The sequence below is a fragment of the Opisthorchis viverrini genome (genome assembly GCF_000715545.1).
Source record: "Opisthorchis viverrini unplaced genomic scaffold opera_v5_59, whole genome shotgun sequence".
Lineage (NCBI taxonomy): Eukaryota > Metazoa > Platyhelminthes > Trematoda > Opisthorchiida > Opisthorchiidae > Opisthorchis > Opisthorchis viverrini.
This window is the reverse complement of record NW_008751715.1, coordinates 303194-320793: the sequence shown is the minus strand read 5'-3', so window position 1 is coordinate 320793 and position 17600 is coordinate 303194. Positions and strand designations below refer to the sequence as shown.

The 17600-nt window shown below is 43.9% G+C and overlaps 1 protein-coding gene across 1 annotated transcript in view; it reads right to left on the bottom strand.

Moving 5' to 3' along the window:
• Positions 1–16254: 16254 nt before the first annotated feature.
• Positions 16255–17600, bottom strand: part of T265_03875 (hypothetical protein) — a gene marked incomplete at both ends in the record, with an annotated part of 30573 nt that continues 29227 nt past the window's right edge. Inside the window, one exon of the mRNA XM_009168467.1 lies at positions 16255–17041. Within this exon, the coding sequence (XP_009166731.1) occupies positions 16641–17041 (401 nt within the window). The remainder of the gene's footprint in view (positions 17042–17600) is intronic.

Sequence of the window (17600 nt, the reverse complement as noted above, 5' to 3'; positions counted from 1 at the left end):
ACATAAGTCGTCATTACCGGCACGTCGAAAGCAAGCCGATCAGTAAGGGCGTGCCAAAGACATATTCGCTTCCTTCTGTTTACTCATTTCTGGTTTCCATCTTCCTATAATCACAGATTTAGCAAAGTGTAGCACCTTAATCTTTGCGGTTCTATACACGATGTGGAACGCAACTACCAGATAAACCCAACGTTCACTTTGGAATGAATGGCGGACTATCAATGAAGCAGGTATCAACCTTGCACATACCTCCTAATTTGAATGTGTACTTGGACGCGGTAGAGCGTACTGATTCACACACTGCTTTATCCAAAACGAGATGTGTGTCGCTTGTCTAATGTGAAGTTGCTGCTCAGCTTTTCCAAGGATGGCGGTCAGGCATCTATACGTAAAACAATAAAGGAGATTAGAGATGGCCTACTGAGATAGGGGATCTTTGATTACGGGGGTAGAGGTTCAGTTACAGTCGTGTTCAGTTGCGGAGGGATTTGTTGAATTCACGTTCCCATCACTCGTTTGAACAATCTTACTTGTGTCCTGGCACAGTTATTTTGGTGGGGGCACACGAAAGCATGGAAGTACTGGACTCAAGAGTCGCTCTTATTGGAGCTCATCAGCAGTTCATATCTTTGGCCGTACTGGGGGTTGAACTCCGGTCATTTGATAGGAGAGGTGAGCATGTTAGCACTACTCCACGGGCGCAAGATGGGCACGCCGAGATTATTAGACGTGAACAGACGAATGTGTTCACGCCTGATCGATGTGATTGGTTTACATGACGGTGCGAACGACGACATAGCAGCTATTCTCGTTGTGTCGATCGATTGACCGGTCCATGAGTTTTTAAGCTGCTACTCGGCTGAGAATTTCTGGCAGACGTGTAAATCAGTCGTTCGAGCCATCGGGTACATCAATCACGCTGTTAAAGAGTGAACACATTCGCCTGTTCAGATGTGATAATTCTGGTGCGCCCATTTTGCGCTCATGGAGTAGTGCCAACACGTCAAATGACCGTCAGATCCAAATTACGTATTGCTGAGGAGCTTCACGAAGAGCTAAACATGAATCCAGTGCTTCCCTTCTCTGGTGTGGACTCGCCAGAGTCACTGCACTAGGATAGGAATAACAGTGTCCAAGCGAGGGTGATGTGTCCTTGGGTTTTGCTGCGTGGAATTCTTTGTCCCACAGCTCACTGCTGTCGTTTCCTCTGAATACAAAAAAACGCCTTTGCAACTGAACAGACCAGCCAAGACCTACAGAATTTCTTCACGAGTTCTACTGGGTATCTAGCAGAGTGAAATGTCCCCGAGATATTCATATTCAGCGTCAAAGGTGTCTTTCGTGCGAATTTTTCTTACTATTGCAAAACGTCCTGAGTATTTTTTATAAACAGTTGGCACAAAAGTAGATAGTTGGAGGTACTGACCTTTCAAAGTGTGTTTTCACTGAAATGACCTGTGAAAAGTTAAACGATCTCGTGGGGTTATTTGGATATCAAGAATGGCTGGGGTTTTTGGTGCGAAATTCTGCATGAACCCTTTATGTGACAACAAACAAACGAAGGGTTAATTTATCAATCGGCCCCCCAATAATAACATCTACAAAAATAGAGTGAAAACATTCTGTAAAACTATAGTAAGGAAAATACCAGATGCTTGCCTATCGAATGGGTAATGGCGATTAACTGGTAATCTTTTGAGTTTTGAAACATGATGCGCACAGGAATAAGACTCATCAAGTAACCTAGTTTCTCAGATCAGATTTCACTAACATCGTGTGGGTCCAAGGTCATCTACGAAGCAGGCCTCCTAATTTGCTTTTCATTAAGTGCAGCTTGTTTTTGTGATTGCTTCCAAAGTAGGCAAAGATGAATTTTGCAAGAGCTTGCTCCTTTCTGTATGGTAAATATCTGTTTAGGTTACGCCTTATTCACTCTAAACCCTGACTTGTCACTACACAAATTGTGTGAGCATTCCAACAGATCTTCGTATCAAGCTGTCATGTTGAGAACCGACTTTTGAACAGTAGGTGCGGACCTAACAACTAAAACCTTATTGATTTGAAGATGCGCATTTCTCTCTGGTTTCTTGACTGAGACACCCTGTGGAGTAGTGAAACTTGTTTCTCCAAGGCTACCGATGCCTGGTTGCCTCAATATTCAAGTTCATCAGTGATTGAAAGAGGAACAGAAATTCGTCCGAGTACTAGGCGTTAAGGACAAAGCCTGTCCTGTTTTTTTAACGCATAACATTGCATAATACGTTGCAGTACGTGAAGCAATACCTTGGTTTGATCAGTGATTGCACAAAGGGGTTTTCAAATCGACGGTACACTCAGTAAGCTTGTACGCAGTGGATTTGCAGGACATCGTTTCGTTCAGTGTCGGAAAGTGACTATACTTGTCTGTTAGTGATATATGAAACGCGTTGTTTATTTTAGACCGTTGTTTTCTGCTCCATGCTGATCAAGTCCATGGATCAAGTCCATTCCCCGTCCACCTTTACTCTTTTCTGTACAATAAGGCTTTCAAATAAATCATGGTTGTACGGCAGTGAAGCATCGGTGTTGAACACTGATATCATGCTGTCGATGACGATAGATAATTAGCTGGTGGGAAAAAACAGTAGAGAACCAAAATTACATGTTACCACAGCTTTGAGTCACCGAGCACTTTGATAATCTGACCTACATTACCCAGTTTCAGCGACAGAGTGAAGTTTGGCCCATTAGCAAAATGGTTGTGGGCTACTTATCATTCGCTAGTGCGTGAAAATGAGTCGCCTGTTCCCACAAACATTTGGATGCACAATTTGTTGTTCACTACTTTGGACTAATCAATGGGGCCTTCTTATAACTTATCGGGCCAGAGCTTGTGCTTCTGCTGCATACCAACCTAATAAAATATAAGAAATGGCTGCCAATCGATGTAAGTGGCGTTCGTCCTACCACTTTCTTTCCAGATTGTCTGATTCAGCTCTTGGTGATTTAGGGACCTGGGAATGCTTGCGATAGGTGAGTGTTAGGCCCTTCCCTCAAAAATCTCTTCTTTCCACTTTAACTTTTCAAACACAATCAAATGAAGCAGATGTTTGAGATTATATGAGTGGTAGTCGTCTCAAGGAGTTTTGATAAGCGGTCGGTGGATTTATTGTTTGGCAATGTTTCGATTTTGACACAAAAGCTTCGTCAGGCCGAGAGAATAAGTCACCAAGTAGACCGAGCTTTTAGGCAGTTACTGAACTAATTGGCGAGATTTCTTACGTCCAAACGACTTGATCAGTGCTGAGCGTTTTTAAAAAGATCAGGTTGTTGAAAATAATCACAGAATAATCGAAACTAATTTGGACCCTCAAACTCCATCAAAATCGCAGTACGGAATCCGTCGAGCATCCGGGCCACTGAAGCCAGCTACCGATTCGACGCTCAAGCAGTCAATCAGTTCAGGAGCGACCGACGATGATGGGTTTTCAGCTATGTCATAGAAGCAACGGTCGTTGATGATGAGTGTTCACCTAACATTGATCGGACAGCTTGGATTAAAGGTCAACTAATCGCTTTAAATGCCGCAATTCTCCTTGCAAATTCTGCACTCGCTTGTTCGCAATAAAGCGAGAATTTTTTCAACACTGAGGCAATTGAGCGACGACAACAGTTAGTTACATCAGGTGTCAGTTTGAAGTACCTGTTTGTTCGTTGGCGTTGTTAACTGGCACTTAAGAACTATTAGTTAGTGGAAAATATTTTGCAGGTGAACCTGGATTTTTGGGTCTTCCTTTTCTGGTCTGGGAAACCTTAATGGAATACTCCTCTTTGGTATCAACTTTTGATCTGTGCGCGTTATGGGTGCCAGGAGAATTGGACTACGGTTGGGGGAGGATTAAGTGGATCTTGGAATGTGTACTTTTAGACCAAAACCCCTAACTGATAACAGCACACCGCCTCGTGTAATCTCGGTTGACCTAAAACAGCTCTCCCACAAGCCTGCCCGCTCTAAGCCCTCACGAAGCCTTTGTGTCAAGAGCGAAACGTTTCTCAACAAAAAATCCACCGATTAGTTACCAAACCTCTCTGAAATAATCAGATAAGCCCTGTGGTTATACCGCAGTGGAGCATCAGTATCAACCCTGATGTTGCTATTTTTGGTGATATAAATCTAATGATAGGTTTTAACCGTTGTCACCAAACATACATCTTCTTACTCGTGTGTGGTTGCTACTTTCCAGTGCAAGCAAAAAAGACTATCATGCGTTACCACAATGGCATGAAGAGTTCGAACGGAAGCTATAAAATGATTTGATTTTAGAGCGAGGCCATGGAAAAAGACAGAAGTCTACGGTGAAACAGGTAACGATGACAGAACGGCAAACGACACACAAAAGAAAACAAATTTACACGACCAGTACGACAGCTACAGCAACATTCATCACTTCCTTCATCATGGGCGATCATTTTCGCTTATCGTCCTGCAAATTTGACTCCCGAATCACTCTACGAATCACGCCCATTCATCTCGAAGGTGGCGACAGCAGTGCTTTAACCGAGGCCGGTCCGTTCGGTTTTGGTTGAACTGACAGTGGATCGATAAACACACGCGTTTGGTGGAAGAGCGTTAACAGCTGNAATTTATCGGTTGAACACACCTGAGACATTCGTACGCAAAAATCACACTAGCCTTTGGCATGGTTTTCGAAAACCAGCGTGTGCTTACCGGTTTGTGCAATGCGATCCCTGCTGAATGGATCTGTGGCTCAGCATAGATAGCAAAGAATGCATCATGTCAAAAAATGATGTATTTGAAACGAACTACAAGATAACTAGTTGTTATCCTATAGGCCACACACAATGGTAAAATGAAAAATCACCGTAGTAGGGGACGCATCCACTGCGTAGAAACACGGAGACAAGTAGCATGACACGAGTAAGCCAAAAACAATACTAATCACTTCAACATGGAAGCATTCCGTCTGTGAATCGGAAAAACTATGGCCGGCAGAGGACTGATCACTTCTGCGCCAGTTAAGCAAATAGACTTGAACGGTGGTTTATTTCAAAATCATCGCAAATGAGTATACTGCTGACACAGAAATCAACTGAAAACTGACGATTTTGGAGCGACTGACATACAAGCGTGGGCCAGTGCTTTCTGGCTTATTTCACTCCTAGTCCGATATAATACCACTTTGTCTTCATTTGAAAATATGCTCCATCTGATACTTTCTAACTATAGTTTCCCTCCTTACTTAACTATATTGAGAAACTGTTCTTTATTGGCACAGTTGTAAAAGGCTACGCAGGTATCGGATTGCGTAATTTACTGAGCCTCCTAATTAAAGAGAAACTGTGTTCCGTCTCGTAGAATCGCATCCAGATGCACGATTCCCCTTTTCAGTTTTGTTTGTGATCCAAGAAAATTAGACATAAGTGAAGAGCAAGCTATCAATATTTTGTTCACCTACAGAGAGTGACATGAATGTCAAACTTTGTGTGGGCTGTCTCTTATGTTTGGGCTAGACAGAAAATGTTCGATTGAAGTCAGTCTCGAACGATGCAACCTAAGCGTGAAGCTACCTACAGATTTGATTTGTGGTTGGACTGATTAACAGTAGAGTGGCTAGACTTAAAGCGACGCCTCGCCAACGCGAACGTATCCACCCGGGTGAAGGATAACTTGAGTAAAAGCGATAGACAAGTGTGTGATGCGTTGTAAGTCTTGATTGGAAATGTACTCTCAACTCATGTCTGACACCTAGCTGAAGCAATACCTCAGAGATTTCACGTACTTTTAAAAGCACTCTATAGTTTACTAACTACTGAGGGAGAGAAAAGTTATCAGTAGGCTGAATTTCGCCGCAAAAACACAATTACAAGCCACAGGAGCAGAGGTGCCCGTATACCTGTGTAGACGTGATACACTTAACATACGTTTGGTGAAAACACTCCGACAGCCCACGAACAGTTCCGCCGTTCTTGGGGCCCATGAGTTATGTGAAGCCTCCGAGTTTTCGTCAACTTTATGTTCTGCTTGAACCCAAATTGCATGCAAATTCTTGGGGCGAGTTATGTGAAGCCTCCGAGTTTTCGTCAACTTTATGTTCTGCTTGAACCCAAATTGCATGCAAATTGGTATGCTAATGGGTGGAATACCATATACCTGTTCTTATCAGCTCAGCTACCCTTCCATTTAGGCTTCTCCACGAAAACGATGGCGTTTTTGGTTCTCCCACGAAAAACTTGAAACGCCTCGGACGGAGCCTCTGACTACTCAGGGCCTGGACTTATGAAGATGATTTGCGAAAGACGTGCCAGTAATACAGTCGCACCCCGGGGAGATCGAACTGTTCAGTGGCTAGGGGCGAACATATATACTAGAAGGAATGTGGTTCGAATTCAACCCATTTCGACTGCTGCTGTCTAGGTTTGAGCGACCCAGTAACATCTCTCGTTTCCTTCGGGTAGCACGGCGGCTATGGACCAAAGGGATGCTACAGCTGGAAGAATGTAATTTTTATTATTATATCCCGGGGAAATAGAGCTGAGGAATGCATACCTCGTGGATAGGTTCGTGGACTACCAGTGTGACTACTTGGGTTCAAACTGGCTGGATATCTGCGCCTGCTATGATAATTTAGAAATGGTATTTCGGTAATAGAAATGTGGACAGAAACGCCTCCGCTAATCTGCTTGTTCGGGGCGAATAATCGTGACTTTGATAACCTGCCGGTTATGTTGTGCTTCGGCAATGGAAGGCGCAATGAAGCGGTCTTATGATACCGAATTTATATAGCGTATCACTAGATCGCTCGTAGTTAACTAATATTCAAAGTTTTGGGTATTTTGAGAGTAGCCTCTAGGACTTTCACACTCTTTGGATTAGCCCCCTATGTGTTCCTTTTGGTCCTTTGTCGGACACTATTGCGGTATTGTAGTCATGATATCACAGTAACGGTTTCTAATTGTAATTGCATACTGCGTTGTTCGCACAGTCGACAGCCTGTGTCCAAGAAACTTCGTTAAAATACTACACGAATCCGTAGTGTACACTTGTGACATCAGTATTCTCAGGGATCTCCTTGCTGCAAGGAAATTCTTCAAAACATCCTTATCACGTGCTTGTATGCAGTAAACTGCAGCGGAGCCACTGTTGCTGCACAACAGTTGTTACAGTTCCTGGCGAATGGCCCATGCCACAGATGACTTGCTGTAAATGAGAGCAGCTGGATCAAAGTAATTCATCTGGACGAAAAGATGGATGATGGGTCATCGCAGGTTGATATCTTGGTTACAAGAGTTTAAGAAACTTCTCCCGGGAATACGTAAGAATGCAGCGCTGTATGAGGACTGGCATTCCACTTTGGCTAGGTTTGTGAAACTGACATGGCAACAGAAGAACAACTCTGACATAATCGGATTGACTCACCAAGGTACATTCGCTAACAGTTTGATTTGGACAAAAATTGACAGTGTAGCTGTTATCGCATCACTGCAAAACGGCTTATATGGTGGATTTTCGGTCCTTGTTTTACATCGCCTGACCGAACTTTTTGAAAGCACCGGAAAATATTCTTTCTGATAGGTATGGATTATGTAAACCTAAGCAGTCAACATCATTACCTCAGTTTATGTACTGCATTCGACAATAGTGTGCTCCGCGTATATCATTTCTTGTTCCACGTCATTAGACAAACAGCAAAACGGTAAGGTGACCTTCGAATACTGATTGCGCTTACACGGTTTGCCTCAGGTTGAAAAAGAACTTGGACAACTAATTGTACCTGAGGTTGGTTGGGATCCATATGGGAGAAGAATAAAGAATGAGTTGATGCCTGCAGAGGTTTTATCAAATGGAGCTTTAATCTTTTTCCATGTTGATAAAGCTGAAATATATTTTACTCAGTCTGGAAAGGGTACGCCATTCTTGTCGCCCAACAGATGCGGATTCATCAACCAGATGCTTTCTCGCATTGGCAACCGGTAAACCATAGGGGGTACAAAAAAAGAGTCAACCTGATCAAATTTCGCGATTTTAAATAAATCGAGAAGTTATAAAAAATCATTTCATGTCGCGGCAGCCTTTAATGAAACTTCCATTAGGCCTTACCAACATTCGTCACCAGCCTGATGATTATGGCGTTTAAATATTGAGATGAAACTAAGTATGAATCGTTGGGTACTCATATTAGGAGTGATAGTGCACAGCGATGTCCCACACCTGATGTTCAACAGGTTCACCGAAAAAGATGTTTCGTTCACATCAGCACAAATAGCTCCTGCGAGAAGTCACAGGAAGACAGTTTTTGTAATAAAAGCAGACCACTCAAAGACACTCTTCATCGTTCGGACTGATGAATGGGACAGGTGAGTGGGAGTTCCGTTCAACTGAATGATTTGATATCAGTAACCTCCAAAGTTACACTAATCCAGAGTTCCGTGATAACAAACTTCGCATAACTTGTCCTTCAGTTCCGATCATAAGGCAAGCGCTTGAAGAGAATTCAGTCTACGACATCCCCCATAAGTGATGCGTGTTAAGGAAAGGTGTTCCGATATCTTGAGTATCGACCCAAATGTAACGCGAACTGACCTTTGGGTATCACATTCGGCTGAACAGCATCATAAACTACGGGTTCATTTTAGTTTTGGACGTCGGTTCGGTTCGCAAATGATTTTCGACACCGCTGGATCATGCCCATATTGAAAATTCGACACTCTTATCCCAGTGTAACCATTCCGCATTGACACAAGTTGTCGATGGATGCACTTTTCGATTCCGATACAGAATAAGTTTTTTTCTCATTCTGTCCTCAGGCACGTTGTTGTTCACCTCCACTCAGATGCCGTATATTGTTTGCCTCTTCAAGTGTGGACAGTGACCTTCAAATACAGTCGAACACTGCACGACGGGTGTGGTGAAATGGTTTGGTGGGTTAGAAGTAAGCCGCCATAGACCAAGTAATGAGACTCGATCGAGCGGAAATCCATTGATTGACCGACAAGAGATAAACGCAGCAACCAAGGAAGACAACTTGCTCATAAATAAATCATTGGCGGAAGCCTATTCTGGGGACAGAGTTTTTGGTGATGCGTGACTGTCTGACACAGAAAAGCTGAAACAGCACCAAAGCCAATAGACAGTGTGAATGCAGAACGCATTGTGCGGCTTGACATAATTTTGTCAATCCCTGCCAAAATCACGTAGGACACGGTAACTTTTTTGTCCCTGTTGGCGGTAGCCCCAGTCTGTGATGGGTAATTAGCCTCTATCACCCGACAGGCGATTATGGGGTAGGGGTGGGGGAGGTACACAAACCGTGGTAGCGAACATATACACAATCTATGTAGATCGTCACTCACACGCGCGCACCTAGAGAAATCAAAGCAAAGCTGACATGGCCTGGGTCTACCTGATATGCACGAACGATTCCTGTCCTCTTATAATAAGGCACCCCTCATCAATTAATAATAGGACTGTTGGTTTATTCCTAACAGCATGGTGCAAGCATGACAAGATCGCCCAACCTAGCACAAAGGCACTGAATACCACATGCAGACAAGGGCAACATGTAAAATTACTGCAGCCTTAATAATGCAAAAATCGGCGCTGAACCCAAATGAATGTGTCGACTGATGCTGATGAAGGTAATTTTCCTGTCAAAGCGATGCTGTTTATGCATAGTTGATAAGCGCCTGAATCAAGCTGAAAACATGGTTGGCAACTCTTCCAGCCATACTACGATTTGAGCACTCTCGTTCAACTCAACTCAGGCTGAACATCTCGGAAAAAATATAAAAAGGGGATAGATCATCTGATAAATCTACACAGTGTACGGAAAAACTATAAGAGCATCGTTTTCAGAAAAGTTTGGTAAGAATCGCTAGATTTATTGCTGGGGAATGTTTCACTTTTGACACAAAGGATTCGTCTGGCCAAGTGACTGAGTTACGAGGTTGTTCGAGACTTGAGGCGGAAGGAGAACCAATCAGCTAAGTCAAACTAAGTCTCTATTAGGTGTTTGCCGAGGAATTTTGTGTGTTAGGGTGGGTCACCAAATGTTAGGCCAATGGAGAAACCTACATGGATTTGGGTCCAGCCTAGGATCTAGTTCTTCGGTTCGGCTCACGTGATGATCCCTCCTGAATGTCTTTTGCATTTTCCGTCCGTCTGTATGGATGAGCTGTGTAAGGAAGGGGGATTCTGTTGGGATTTCCACCCCCACCCCGCACTGTTTTTGCAAATGACAACCACACACATTTACGCGTCAACTCGGTTTATCTAAGACCGCTTTTCATACGCTCGTCAGTTCCACACCCTCTTGGTAATTTCGACCGTTTCGGCTATCAGCCGCGTGAGTCGCAGTCGCCGTCTTAAAACTTGGTCTATTCTGTTCAGTGTCTAAGGGATGTACCACCACCGCTGAATCTTTGACCAGTGCTTGGTATTCTTCCGCATTCCTTGGTGGTTCGTTCATCCTCCTTTTATGCTCCGGTGTGCAATTCCATGACAGTTTTCCTATGTAAACCTTAGAGCAATCGCTGCAGTTAATTTTGCCACAGTTCCTAGTGCTTTCGATCGGGAGATCTTTCAGTTGCACCAAAAACTGAGTGTAGCGTTTTCCCCCTCTGGAAATGTCAGTTAAGTTCAACAGTCTTTGAAAAACTTCCGATGTTCCTGCTTTATATGGAATGACTGCTATGCCAACACATTCCTTACTGGGTCCAGATACCGGAGCCAATATTCTCATTAACTAACGCCTAATCAAACTTATTGGGCATACCATTTCTTGAAGTTTGTTGGCAATCTCGATTTGAGCTGCCGTTCGGTCGACCTCTTCTGTACACAGCGCTCTGACTCGACGAAACATCGACGAGACAATACTGCCGTACACCGACTTAGGGTGTGCTGACGAGTAGTTTAAGACGGTTAGTACGTCTGTTGGTTTCCGGTACAGTACAAGAAGGGTGATGTGCCCGAGTTGGACTCTATCTCCATGCTAAACTTGATGTGTCGATTTGAACTATTGAGATAGTCGTGGAAGCTTTCACGTGATATCCGACCAATGCCATTTGCTCGAAGTCCTCCATATGAATATTAGCTAAAACTGGGGATATTGGAGATCCCCTGCAAGACCTTGTCCCTGTCAGTAAACAGTTGTGTCACAAACAAACTGGTCGAGATTCAAACATGCTCATATGCCCTCAACTGACCGAAATATAAGAGCACTTTTAATTGCAGTAGTGCGCTTACACCTAGCTCTGTGTAATCAGTGAAAGTACAAAGGTGAACATTACGCGGTTCCGAAGTGTGAAAGAACCAACAAGTATGCGGCGTTCTAGTGAGAGACAGGACAGTGTTACGTGATCTTGACCATCAAATCGAAAACTACCCATCTCCCAATGTCATGGTTAGTCATCCCGACCAAAACAGTCCAGTACTTAGCGAATATACACTCATCTGCAAACTAATTTGGTTCTTTCGAGAGACTCACCTGGAACCCAGCTGAATCTCTCGATCGTGGGCTGTCGATGGATTTTCAGCAACCTTATGAGTAGTAAATTACAAAGTCCAGCACCTATTCACATACCATTAACAAATCAGCACCTATTCAGATACCATTAACAAATTACCAGTGACTTGAATTTTGTGTGAAACGTGACGTGCGGAACAGCAGCGATCCCGCTAGGCAAAGAATTCAAGGTAGATTCAAAGTAAAACGGAGATCGAGAGAATCAACCTAGCTCAGAAATAATATTTTCAGCCTTATGTATCAGGTCCCATTATTTTAACTCAGAAAATATGATGACGTCCATATACTGGAAGAAATTGGGCAAAATGTTCCGGTAGCAAACGCCCTAACACTCACTTTCAGTGCTTAGAATCACTTTAGGCGTTTTTAGGCACTACTCGATTTTTACAGTCGTCCAGCATTAGAAGTTATTCGAACCTGTAATCTCTCCAGATGAACAAGTTGACAGCCTATGGCATTGTCCGAAAAACAGCGAACAATCGTGAACATTTATGCCGTCACCGCCAGCGTCACACACAAGCATTCAGAGTTCTAGTTTTCACCTAAATCGACCTAAACCAAACTGCTACTCACGCATTAAAAGCGGTCATGGTCGTAAGGGCCACCAACGAAATTTTGAGATCCAGCGTCCAGGATGAAGTCGAATGAACTCACCGAAGTTCACCTTAGACCAGACTGAATTAATGTTCTCATAATAGAATAGAATTCGGTTTCCCTAGTTCTTCAAACCGTAACACTGGTAAAATGATACTCATCACAAGTAGAACTCCACCCAAAACCTTCAACCGAACTGGTTGTTCCATGGTTCTCGCGCCGCGTTAGTCTATCATCTAACCTAAATCTACTACATTGACTCAGCATATTTCCGTAGCTTTTCGCGCTTCAAAACATGCGTTGATATCTTATGTGATAAGACGTTTAAAATATAATCAAGTGCCACTTATATCACCGTCAAATCGGATACAGCATCAAGGAAATTAGTACCGATAAATAAGTAAATGAATCAAGAAAATGAATAGGTAAAAATATTGGTTCAAGATTCATTGACTTTCTTGCTTGTCAAATTCAGTAGGATTGGTCTCACCAGCTTCTCATGTCCAATTTCATGATCGACAACAGCGTCAAAAGAACTGGAAACCTGAGCATCTAAATCGAATCCGCAGGCAGCTTAGGGAACATGGATGATATGGACGATCCTACGATCGCACTTCTCCAGAAAATGTGGGAGGCGGTCCTGTGTTTCGGTATGCGCCTTCAAAGCGCAAAGTATTGCTTCCCATTTCCTGTTTGAAACTTCAGTTTGCTTATAGGTTTACTTATCTTGGCATATGTAGTCAATGCACGTACCACCAAGACACAAATGATATTCCCTAACTTACATCATTTGTATCGGAAACGATCGAAAAGTCATGCCTAGAAAACGACCAAGAGAATAGCGTCAATTGATGCCTGCAAAACTTGGCCTCTTTGATCCGAAGACATAAAGTGCATTCAGATGTCTTTTCACGGGCGTACTCGTAACATAACAGGCTCTAACTGCTTGTAGCAAGTCCTTAAAGCAGCGCTTCGTAAACGAATACAAGATAATATGTCGAAATTGCATGTGCGGCAGAAAACGCTCATCGAATTAAAGTATTGGGACATGTACTGCGCAAGCCCGAAAACAATATTTTCCACTCCACTCTCTTGTTGTAGAAAGGCTTACGGAGAGACTATGACCGTAACGAGAAACACTACGGGATTTTGTATATTCTTGGGCGGGGTCAATGTGGCTCTGATCGCTCAGGGTGGGAAACCCTGTAGGACAATACATAATCGATCCTAACAGCTGTCATTCCCTAGAGGAACTCCCTAGTTAATGCTCGCTCGTCACCGTTAGCCAGGTTTTTGTTGGGGGGAAATACGAGGAGGATTTTGGGTCAAACTCAATGGTGATGTATATCACTCCGACATGAGGCTAACACGCGCTTACTCCAAAGCTTTTAGGTGTAGGCATCTAGCTCTCGACCGTTTTCTTGAGTTAAGCTCCTGTCCTACCTTTCCTTTCGCTCTTTACTATGATCTTCCATGACTGCGTGGCAGGTAAGCGCCAATTTACACTATTGATCAGCAGATCCTGATGCTGGCGACGACTCCGCTAGAACTTCTTATTGCCTAAAAATGCGTCAAATGGTCTTGATATGGGAGTGATATGTACTGTACACCAAGCCCAAAATGTACACATTCCATTTCGCACCTACATTAAGCAGTAAAAATCACATACACAGCTGGTGCGATGAGGCTAGTAAAGGGAATGGTTGTAGTTGGGATGCCGAAAAAATTCAAGATACTGTTGGATTGATTCAATTTGCGTTTATTAGTTTTCTCACTCCTGGATTAAGGCTTCCACAAAAAAGTATGGGAAAATTGATTGGTAAATAGGGTCGAGTTGACTGTTTGGTTGACTCCAGGCGAACCAGAAAAAGGAAAGAGGTCGGTGTACGATCTTTGTTAGGGAGTGTAAATAAGTTTCCCGACCGATGGAGGAAGAGAGTTATGTCAAGCCTGAAATGTTATCAGATTCAGAATACTGGCCGAAAGTTTCATTTGAGCGCCAATCTTAGTGGGCTGTCAATTGCCACGACGATTTGGTTAAGGCTTGCAAAAGACCGCACGGCTGCTGGCCCGGCTTGGCTCTGCACCATTCAGTTTAAATTACCCCTGAAGGAAGACCGGCTAATGTGAGGTCGCTTTCCACGCACAGGCTGACTTGCAAGCCCTTCATGTTGTTCAAACTGGGATACCACTACCTCGGTCATCACTTGCTGTGGTGTGAATCGTTCTCACCCAAATTCAACAATTTCCAAATTTGTTTTGTGCCCCGGATCCGTAAAAATTTCAACTTAGCTGAGTTTTACTAACGCCCAATGAGCAACCGCTTTAGGGGTTCGTTTGTTGATCTCTTATGTTTGTCGGTTCCGTCTGTCTACCTGAGGGAGTCGACTATTTAATTGCATCAGTCCATAGCGCGATTCCCCCTTGGAAGGTTACTCTTGTTGGTTTTATCTGCGACCCAACAAAAGACAGTTTCCAGGGCAATAACTGTCTGTTCTACTACCTAGTAAACAAATCGGCTGATTTTGGGCGCAGTTCGGCTACTTCTGTACATATAGCTCCAAAGCGCAGCACTGATGAGATAATACTACCAAATACTTTGATAGGGTGCGCTGGACAAATTTTTTGTCAAAAACGAAACGTTACCCATCAGCAAATCCACTTACTGTTTTATGGGTCCTCATGAGATTACGGCCTGTCGACCTGCTGTCAGTTTTTTAAGTGAATCAAACCTGAGACACACTTTCTGTGCCTACCTGTCATGTAACTTATAGGCTTCCCAGGGCCAGACAGCAGCGGTTGAGATGCAGATCCTGGGTTCGAAACACGGACAATCCGGTTCGCGCCTTAACCACTGAACTACCTCGAGCTCAGACCTTCAAGGTCCGTCACCATTTACAACCGCAAGCTATTTATGGTTCAGGAATGCAGCTCTTCAGACGAAAAGGCATCCACTGAATAATGAGAGGAACATTGGTGGATGCTTAAAGGTATCTAACGTGTTTGTTTCCCCGTGAAAAACAACGTTCTGGGTGTCTACCACTCATCCATACAACACTTATTCTGCCTCCTCATGTGTAGTCTTGATCGAAATTCGTCTCTTCTGTGCGTTGAGAGTCAATTCTCCGAATACCGCAAAAACAGTCGAATTCCGTTAAAATCCGCTAGAAGAATCATTCAAAGGATCAGGTGACATCCACAGACGGGTACAATCGAAGTGGGTCTTCTGTTGTCCTTACTTTGCGAACAAACGATGCCCTAAGTCTTGCACAGTGCAAACAACCGTCACCATGGCGGATAACCCAAACAGTGGTAGATTGGTCTAATAAACGAATCCTACATAGTCCTTGAGATAAGAGTTCATTCCTGGATGAGAAGCGCTGTTCCAGAAGCATCGTTATTGGGAAGAATCGGTGGGAAGTTCAATCGTAAGCCAGGAACATATCCAAAGAAGCATTTGTTTGTGCCCAATCTGCATTTGGGATGGAGTTGACGCACATCGGATACTGGTTAGAGTACAATTACGACGATTTTTTGACGTACCTGAGGTGCAGGTCTAGCGTCTCGATCAAATAAGCAGGATTGGATCATAGGTATTGATGTCTTAGAAGACATGTTCACGACTGCGGACTAGTATAAATTCTGATTTTGCAACGCACTATGAATAAGTGATGGGAGCTTCTCAGAAATTCGGGAGTGTTTGAGCGACGGTGCCTGTAAGTCAGAAAAGGTGTAACTTGGTCACTGCAGCTGTCAGCCAACCTTTTCAACAAATGTAAACCTGCCGACGAGCAGAAACGGTCTAGTGAGGATCTACTTGAACACCCCTCTCTTTGATCAGTCAATCTGGACATCTAAAAGTTAAACAAATGTTCGGGCCTAAAGGTTTAAGACCAGTAAAACAACCGAATGTTATGACTAACCAAATTTCTCATGGATTATTATGGGACAATAGTAGTCGTCCAGTTGTGGAAATTTTATAATACATAGCTGCAGTGGGACTCAAAGGACGGCTTCCATTTTGCCATGAGCACTCGGACAGCCAAGATGGATTACAACCACGAACCTAAGCGCCTTAACCGCTAAGCTACCACAGTCCCGACTGCTATAAAGCCCCAAGAACATGCAGCCAAGTGAAGATAATTTGTAGATGTTCACGAGTGTGTACATTAGTGAGCGTCGTGAAAGAACCAAGTCAATTTTGGGCGATAATGCAAAGTAAGAAATGCGAAAACGAAGCATGAGACAAACAGTCAGTGTGACGTACGCACACGATAGGAATCAATCTGGCATATGTAAATGATCAGCCAAGCGAGCCAAATCAATTTGAGTTTCATCGAAAAAGCAACGCCGAAACATTGATTAGGCTGGCAAGAAGTATGTATCTCAATGAGAAGGGGACAACAGTCAACAGCGATCATACGGTTCCTCTAGAATGGCGCTTGGGTCGACCTCTGATGGCACCCCCAGTGTGGACACAAAGAACACACTCATCACAAAGAGTGACGAAAAATTGGGATAAACCTAGGAGACGGAAGATATTGGATTGCGGCACGGTCCCATTTGCCGTAAAATTCGATCCAACCATAACAGTGGTCCGCGCAAATGTACCTCAATCCAACAGGGGGTTGAAGTGACATCTTGTCGATGGTATTCAGCACCCCAGCCTTTGACAAAACTCAGACGGATCGTACACATCCGAATAAGATCGTAGGTTGCCTCCACACCCTGGGTCACTGTGAAGCTGAGTATCTGGGCGAAATGCCGGTTGGAAAAAATGCGAAGTGAGCCGCCAGGAGGGATCTTGATCACAGTGGTTGGGTGAAATCGATGACGTTCATTGCATTCTCGGGACTGGATGAAAATGCTACTATCCGAGAGACATTCAGCGTACACGTCACCCGCGTGCGTATATAGATGGAGACCTAAGCAAAGTGAGCAAGCTCAGTAATGAAATAATTATGGGAAAAACAGAGGATTTTCAGAACTGAGCAGTTTAAAACTATGAACAGACTACTTCAATGGGTGTGACGGCTCTAACGTTCCTTAGCTGTAACTGAGACATTCAATGCATAGATGTCGCGATAAGAACCTATCCGTATAGCTGTGAGACTTGGCCTATTCGAGCAGAGCAGCGGAGACGTCTTCAAGTGTTCGACAATCGTTGTCTCAGAACCATAGCTCGTGTGGGTTGGTGTCGGCGAATCCGTAACGAGGCCGTTAGAAAGCGTGTTTTCGGTTGTGCAACGGGTATGTCCATTGAAGAATGCGTCCAGCACCAGAAGCTGTGTTGGTTGGGACATGTGTTGCGTATGCCGAATCATCGTTTGCCGAAGAGAGTGTTGTTTTCCATGCCCAATTCGGAGTGGCGTAAACATTAAGGTGGCCAACCCATGACTTGGCAGAGGAGTATGAAGGAGATCACGAAACGCTTGGGTGCTGTCGGTGCTACTCGCCTTCCAGGATGGGGACCGCGTGATCCTC